General features: G+C 48.8%; 1 protein-coding gene across 2 annotated transcripts in view; it reads left to right on the top strand.

Annotated features, from left to right (window-relative positions):
- Positions 1–6,064, top strand: part of LOC100748744 (polycomb group protein Psc) — a 10,145-nt gene extending 4,081 nt beyond the window's left edge. Inside the window, exons 1-4 of one of the 2 annotated variants that reach the window (XM_012393195.3) lie at positions 273–716; positions 2,592–2,732; positions 3,196–3,797; positions 4,021–6,064. In XM_012393195.3, coding sequence (XP_012248618.1) covers positions 2,615–2,732; positions 3,196–3,797; positions 4,021–5,811 — 2,511 coding nt within the window. In that variant the 5' untranslated portion in view covers positions 273–716; positions 2,592–2,614 and the 3' untranslated portion in view covers positions 5,812–6,064. Of the gene's footprint in view, positions 1–272; positions 717–2,591; positions 2,733–3,195; positions 3,798–4,020 lie in introns of those variants that run through there. The other variant, XM_033324377.1, reaches the window with a different exon arrangement.
- The last annotated feature ends 2,356 nt before the right edge of the window (positions 6,065–8,420 follow it).

The following is an 8,420-nucleotide window of genomic DNA, read 5'->3' as shown; positions in this document are numbered from 1 at the left end:
CGACAACCACGTCGTCGACGGGACAATCGCGGCAACGACGACGGCTACGACGTGGATCGAGGAAGAAAGTCGTGCACAAGGATAACAAAGGCGCGATCGAGTTTCGTTTTCTGTTCTGTTCGTTCGGCGAGTAGGGCCGACGGAAACACGTAGGAAGAACGATCGAGGAAAGAAGAAAAACGTAGGAAAGGAGGAACAAGGGGAGAGAGATAGACGGAGGAGAGCGAGTGGAGGAGCGAAAGAGAGGGAAGTAGAGCGTGGAAGGAAGGAAGGAAAGGAGGAAGGAAGGAAGGAAAGGAGGAAGGAAGGAAGGAAGGAAGTAAAGAAGGAAGGAAGGGGGAAGGAAAAAGAGAGAATCGGGTCGAAATCGTCGGACATGTGCGCGGCGCTGTGCTCGCAGGCAGCAGGGACGTGATGGTACGTAGCTCGCGGCGTGCAAGTTATCAGGATTGCTCGCGGTCACGGGTTCGTGACGACCATGGTGAGGAGTGCGACGGCGTGAGCGACGACAACGAGCGCGCTATCGCGAGAGAGAGCCTCGGGGCGCCGCACGCCGACGGACGGAGCGGCGTTGCCACCTCTCTTCGCCCGCTGCACCGCGAGAAGCGATACGGCAACCAAGAACACCGTCGTTGCCACGTCCGCTGCTACGTTCCGCTGCCAGCCGGGACGGCAGCTCGCTGCTGGCCACGGCGACCATCTCTCTCGCTACGCTGGTAAGCACCTACACGTAAGCCTCTGTATACCGCCCTGCGAAACGTATGGTAGTCGCGTGAATCGACCAACAAGCCCGTACTACGCTCGGTACTCGCGATCCTCCGCCGAAGATAGGACACCGCCGCTGCTCGCCGCGATGCCGATGCTCTACCCGCGAGATCCTGTTGCCTGGAATAGCTACCGTGCTCTCTCGGACCGGTATACGTCGACGTTCCAGCAAAAACGCTCGAACCACCGATGTTACCGTGGCAACGCTCCTATCGACGACGGCTTACCCTCGCGATTCTCCATCGCCGCTCTTTCTATTATATCTCTCCTCCCGTTTACTCTTTACCGTCTCGCCGTCCAATTTACTTTCTTCCTTCGATCGTATCAGCCGTGGCCTCGTGACGATTCGTCGCGAGCATGCGAGACGTGATCGGCATCGCGCGGACGTATCCAAGTCCAAGAACGAAGATCGCGATTCTCTGGAGAATCGAATCGCGTCGATCCGTAACAACGGCGATCAACGAATTAGGTGGTCTCTCTCTCTCTCTCTCTTTCTCTCTCTGCTCGCTTGGCGCCAGACCTTTCTCAAGTTCGAACGCAGAAGCCCTTCTACTCGTCCTTCCTCTCTCTCTCTCTCTCCTCCTCTCTCTCTCTCTCTCTCTCTTTGCCCCTCGCTTGCACGTTCTCTCTCTCTCTTTCTCTCTCTTTCTTCTTTCCCCCTTTCCTCCAAGTTCTTCATTACTCTTGCCATTCCTCGTAAACCAACCTCTTTTCTGTCGCGTTCCCGGCCTTGACGGATCATTCGCAGAGCGAAATTGCACGAACACGGAGCCGTCGACTATGTCGTCGACGCAGGTGGTCGAGCCTTTCCTCCTTTCTTCGAGTTCGTTAGCCATGCGCAGTGACACTTGGCCTCTGTTATTGTCGCGCGGGAGATCTGTACGCGGGAGCTCTAAAAACCTAGTTTTTCCAAGCCGACGTATCGCGTGACTAAGCTGGTTTCACTGTCAAGTATACCTTTCACGCGAGGATCTCGTTGCTCGTCGCGCGATACTTCGACAAACGCGTTTCCCGTTCGTTGCCTACGAAATCTTGCTAAATCTCCCACCATCGTACGGCTACGAAACTTGATAGGAAGCCGCTTCCTCGTTAGCCACCAGTTAACGGCCGTTCGCGAAAAGCTGTTACAGCAGCGCCGTAGCGCTGGCGCGCGCGCGCGAACCGTTCGCGAGAGCACAGCACGCGCGAAATCAGATTCGCTCGCGCGATACCGACTAAATCTCGTCTCACGCATGTTCGTCGTGAACGAGACCGTACGTGGCAACCATCTGGTCGAAAATATTATCGAATATCGTTGCACAGATAGACACGGATAGGAGAAAGGGAAGAGAAACCATCCCCTTTAAGAGATAGACCTTAAAGCCCCGGCGTAACTCGTTTCTCCCCCCTTGCATTTCACGAGATATTTCATTATTCTAAATATATCGACGGTACGCACGAGTCTCGCGTAAATGGAAATCGCTGCTTCGAACGTATCTTAACGCGATTACGTGCGTGTGTTTCCCCCCTCGGGCTAGTGCGCGCGGCTACCTGCATTTCGGAATCCTCCGACCGTTATTAGAACGCGCATCGATATCGCGCACGTCGGTACATTAACGCGTAACGTTACGCGATTTAATTTTAGATAAGCCGCAGATCGGCGATCACCGATTCGACTCGCTGTCGCGTACGACGAATCGCGACAATGCGTGGAAATTTTTTACGCAAGCGCGAATTATGATTCCGTGCGACGTGCACGGCGACCACAGCAAGCTGCGCAGTTAATTTAAAAAAAGCATCTAATCGTTGCTCTTTGGTCCCGTGGATTAACAATCCGAATGGCACAGCTGTTTCAGAATCGACTAACGACATGGAGGCAAAGGAGAGGGAGAAGCCGCTGGTTAAAGACTTGAACGAACATATCGTGTGTCCTCTCTGCAGAGGCTACCTCATAGACGCAACGACCCTCGTGGAATGTCTACATTCTTGTTAGTATTTCTTTCAATTTCGTGTTCCGTAGTAACGCTCGTCCCATCTCGTTACTCGTCGCCGGTCATCGCACGATTTTCGCTCATCTGACTCGCCTTTCATCGGCTCGTTAACATTAATTTGCATGAGAAAAAAGCTATAACGTAGCGAAATCGTCGATGAATATCGTTCGGTGACGACGCGAAATAACGACGCGTGTACCGTGCCGTACCTCCAACGGCCGTATCTACTTCGCGTGCGTGAAATAGTCCATCCGCTTCGTCCGCCCCTCCGGCAGGGTGGCTAAATTCGAGAAGGGTGACTAACCGCTGGCGCTGTTCGTTCCGCGCGTTCTCATATTCTCCCGACGAATAGAGATTTTTCGAACGTAGAGATTCCGCGTTCGCGATGGAACGAGCGTAATTAAACATCGGAAAGAACACGCTTGGAATATAAAATAGATACGAGTGGAACGATGCTCAGTTTGCAGAGGTTGCATAGTCAGAAGGTTGAGCAGTGGTGCCAGAGCGTGTCCCGTGTGCAATGTCGCAACGTCTCCGCCGCTCTTGCCGGACGTAAAGCTACAACGACTGGTGTATCTCGTAGTACCCGGCCTCTTCCGGTCGGAGCTCGAACGAAGGCGTCATTTCCGGCTGGTCAATCCGCAATGCCCACCTTTAGCCCTTCCATTGGGTGCTCTAGACTTAACCTTGGACGATTTCGTCAGCCTGAGCTTGTGCGAGCTCGACGAACCGGAAGAGGAGGCGGTCGCTCGCGAGCCGGAGAACCGTGTCGGGTCACGACACCGAGCGAACAATACCGATCAAACGAAACACGAGGAGCCGATCAAGGTTCGAAGCACGCGGTATCTCAAGTGTCCGGCAGGAGTGACGGTTCGTCATCTGGTGCGATTGTTGATGCTGAAGAGAGGATGGGAGGAGGCGAATTCTTACGGGGCGATCGTCAACAAAATCGAGATTCTCTGCGAGAAGAGCGACGAGAACCGGCGCAATAGCACGAAAACGATGGTACTGGACCAATCGTGGACTCTACTGGACCTCGCCTGCATATTCGGCTGGAAAAGAGTGAGTTTCTTCCCCTATCATTTACCCCTTCTGCCCTGTTATTTAGCGAGCCCATAATTTACTTTCCTTTCGCATCGTGTTCGTCGGTAACTCATGGTCGCGCGATGGAGGTCGATCGTCTACCTCGCGATAGTCATAATCATTTCCTATTGCGTCAGTCGTATTTAGAACTCTCGTGATGCTGCAAGATACCATAGGGGAAGCGATAATTTTGACGTTGCAGGAAGCACCCATGAAGCTGTTTTATCGCATTACGCGCCGGGAGGCTATTATTCCTCAATCGAGCGACAGTTCCTTCAACGACGAAACGACCGAGGATACCGCGACCATGGAAAATATTCAGAGGCCGCCGACACCACCGCCGAGCCCCAAGCCGCCGCAGGAGTGCGAAGTCGAGGCTCGTAGGATTTTAGAAAGCAGCAACGTACCCCCTCGATCCTTGAAGACCAATTTGGAACGCGACAAGGAACCGAAGGCGAAGAAACCGAGGTGCAAAGTGACTCCGGTTATGAGGACTCCTAATCTCGTACCGATACAAAACAATCACGCACCTGAGAGTTCCAAGACCAAAGACCTGACGAAGCTGGAACACCACAAGCACAAGAAACGACGAAACAAACGAGTGATCGCTGAGATCACCACCACGCCGCGGGAGGATCTATTGAAACTGAAGGTTCGGTTGACCCCGTGTCCACCGAGAATCACGTCGAGCAGCGCGACCGGCCAGGCAAAAGAGAAATTGCTGCAGATGAGAGCCGTTAGACGAGAAAAGATCAAAGCGACGACGATAAGTCAGCAACGATCGACAGGCGCGTTGGTGGCTCCAGGGGAAGGTGCAGTTACGAAAGAGAACCTCGGAGAGACAGAGGAGACCATCGAAGAAATTATAGACAGCATACCCGACGAGGTCGTTCGAATCGCACAAAATATAACTACTCCTCCGACGGAGGATACTTCCGCCTCGGTCGATAAGGTGGATCAGAGAAGCATACAGCAGAGTTGTAGACCATCGTCGAAGAAGGAAGAAACTTTGCCGGAAATCGTGAAAAGAGTGGAACAGGTCGAATCAGAACGTCCGAAGAAGGACGAGGAGATTCTTCGAAGATTGGGTCTGGTAGCCGTGAACGAAGCCAGCGACAATTTCCGGGATAAAGCGAAGCAACGCGTGCAAAACAACGGGGAGAAGATCGATAACTTGAACAGAGAGAAACTCGAGAAACAATTGCGCGAAAGTAAAGCGAATCGTGTGAGAAGCTTGTTGGCTGAGAAACAGATGCGCGACGCGTTGAAAACAATGTCGAAGACGAAAGAGGAACAACATGCTGCGCCCATTCAGGTCAGCGCCCCTCCGAAAAAGAAAGGTCCGCCACCACTAGCGCCACTGCGCGTCGCCAAGCCTTCCGGGTTTGCCACGTCGAGCGCCATTTTAGAACCGAACAATTCCAAATACGAGATCCCACTGGATCTAAGCAGCGGTGGAGCGGTTCACAATAACGTTCTCGATCTGTCTGCGAATTTATCGGTCGGTAATTATTCCTCGTCCCCTGCCTCTTCGTCGTCCTCTTCACCTTCGTCCTCTTTGTCGTCGTCGTCGTCGTCGTCGTCGTCGTCGTCCTCGTCCTCGTCATCCTGTTCCCTGTCCTTGTTGAAACCAAGGCCATCGCGACCATCGATCCCTACAGGAAACTTACTAAGAGGAAAAGCGAAAGACTTGGAGCAACGACGAGGTCAAGACTCCAATCTAGTGACACTTTCCGACGCGGCTGTGTCCCTGTTAAGCGGCTGCATCACCGACGAGAATTCGATCGATCCTTTGGTACTCAGCTCTGCCAACCTCGCCAGCAAAGTCGCTCTGCGAATACCGCAACCTCATCAAAGAATCTCCGGTTTCGGAATGAAAATCAAACCAAACTTGAGTATCAGGCACATTCCTAATCCTCAGGCTGTGGTCGCGTCGCAATACAGGAATCAAAGAGTCAGTTACTTCAATTCTGCCTCGCAACAGCCACCGTAATTCTTTCTCCGCTAACAGTACGAGCTATCCTCCTGTGTATCCTCCATTCTTTTCACCACTTCCTATGGTAATAGCCAACAATCTGGTCGGTGTCTCTGACTTTTGTCCAACTTTAAAAATCGTTACCGAGAATGAGCAAACTATCGCGACAAAGATTTTATTTTTATTTTATTTTTATGCACTCGTCCATTGCAGCTAAAGCGATAAAGTTGTCGACGAGAAGCGTCCTCTCCGATGATTTTCGAACGTGTTACAAAGATCGATCGCTTTGAACGATTTTTCTCTTTACGTATAACCGGCGGCTGGCTTTAGTCATCAGATTAGGTTGGGTTAATATTAATCCGATCGCCGCGAGGCGGCCAGCCAGCGTTTCACTGCTTAATCGCTTTAAAGAGTAACTGAATAAATTCGTTGAATCTCAGTAAAGTGAAGCAACGAAATGTTGACCGCCATTACGTTGCATCCGAGTGTCCGACTCAGAATCCAGGTAATTATACGAATAATCGACCGCGAGGTGAACGTATCCTTCTATAAATATGTGTTTTCTCATTCAGCGTCATCGTCTGGTCACAGCTTGCACAGTTTTTACTTTCTGTGCTTCTACTTTAGTTTTACTTCCACGTTGAGTTTCGAGGTTTAGGCTTAGATCCTAGTGTCATCGAATCGGCCAATAAAAACGACCATGTTCTCCAGGATTTTCGCGAGATCAAAGTTAGATTTAGGTTTGGTTCTCGCGTAAAGTTCAAAGTACTTGTAATAGCCTGAGTCGTTATTTTTCGTGATATTTGATATCATTTAAACAGCCGCTTAAGATCAGAGATGCTGACCAAATCGCTCGATATTACCACTTCCTATTATTAGATTTAGAAGACGCTCTTACGGAAATAAGATTCCTACGTGACCAATCCAAAGGCTGTACGTTACCATATATTTTGCCCCGCTTCCTATAATGTTTCGTAAAACGTGATGAGTTTTGTGTGGGTGTGAAGACACATGGTACACCCGGTAGCATAAACTAGAGCGGCAGCTCGAGAGGTGAAAGTGAAAGAATGATTGTGACATTTAATACAGCGCGAGTAAATATATTCTATTAGATACTTTTTTCAAAATGAACAAGACTAAAAGAAGATCGTCGTCTGGTACAGAATGTTTTACATTAAAAGAGAAGAAAATAGCGACAAAACGAATAACACACGTGTTACCCTGTGTCTTTCCCTCTCAAATGAGAAACAACGGCGGTATGTTTGTAATGCATGTACGTATGTGTGTGTCTGTCTGTCTGTCTGTCTATGATCAACCATTAAATGCAAATTAGTATACCTACTTGTGGCCAGGCCTGACAAATTCATTTGCGGAAAGAGTCGGCAATTTGGCGGATCCGCTTTATTGGCAATGGCACAACGCCTGACAGAGATATATTAGACGTAGCATAACGTATGGTTAAGGGATGTAGAGACAAGGATAGCGGATGAATGGTTAGAGTGGAACGGCGGATGGATGAAGGATAAACTTTCTTGTCCCCACGTGTTGTCGTTCCTTTTTTAGAACCTTAGAGAAATATGTACTTCATAGAGATGCCAAAGAACGCCAGAGAACGTGTGCAATGTACTAGTGCAATTTAATTATCGTCTATTATCATATAATATATTACGAGCGATTTATCGCGATAGAAGGCCGATTATAATTTCGTGGTAAAAGGAAAAAAGAAGAAGAAGAAGAAGAAGAAAAAAAAAAAAGAAAAAACAAAGAAAGAGGGGAACATGCTAGTAATACATATAACAACGGGCAACCCTTTAAAAAAATTAGGCGAGAAACTTCGAGGAGCTTTGTAAAATCTTTGTAATGTACACTCGATTCTTCGTATCGGGGTGTACCGTTTTGAATTGGAAGTTTAAATATGCAAAATACGTACCTACCACCCGTACGTCGTATCCTATAATATTAAGGGAGTTTTTATTCTACGAAAACGTATAAACTCATATCGCTGTTACTGATTTACGAATGATATATTATAGGTATTATTATCGTCCGAGATCGATACGATCGAGCGGTTTTTGAAAACATTCGGATAAAGAATAACATCGAGTGCGCTGTGAGCTCGTTGTGCGTGATATATGGCGATTTTTAATGCTGTATCGGAATTTGTACAGACTGCTCCTGTTCGTACAAGGACAGCAATAAAGATGAACACGATGATTTCAAAGAAATTTTAAACGATACGTTTACTAGGAAACCAAATCCTACTCGAACGATCAGAATAATTCAGCGTTTCCGGTATTGCACATCGATCGAGCGTACACGTTGCGTAAAAAAGATGTATGTCGATGGTGGAATGAGAGTCAAGGTGGGTATGTAAAAGTAAGAGTTTTAAACGTCTGGTCGAGATAAATATTGAAAATAGGGGAACGGTGCCAACGAGTGCGAAGAAACAATGGAGAATATCGATACCCACGATTCGCGGCGAAGTCGGACGTTCGAATCTCGCTTAGGAAATTTGCATCGATTAGTTACATGGTTACGCGTGGTCGACGATATTTGGGAAAAGAAGGGAACCACACGATTTCGAATTAGCTAATAATCAAAAAAAAAAAAAAAAAAAAAAAAAAACT

This window comes from Bombus impatiens, unplaced genomic scaffold (genome assembly GCF_000188095.3).
Source record: "Bombus impatiens unplaced genomic scaffold, BIMP_2.2 scf_2222, whole genome shotgun sequence".
NCBI classification, from domain to species: Eukaryota; Metazoa; Arthropoda; class Insecta; order Hymenoptera; family Apidae; genus Bombus; species Bombus impatiens.
The sequence above is the reverse complement of the archived record's forward strand: the minus strand, read 5'-3'. Positions and strand labels throughout refer to the sequence as shown.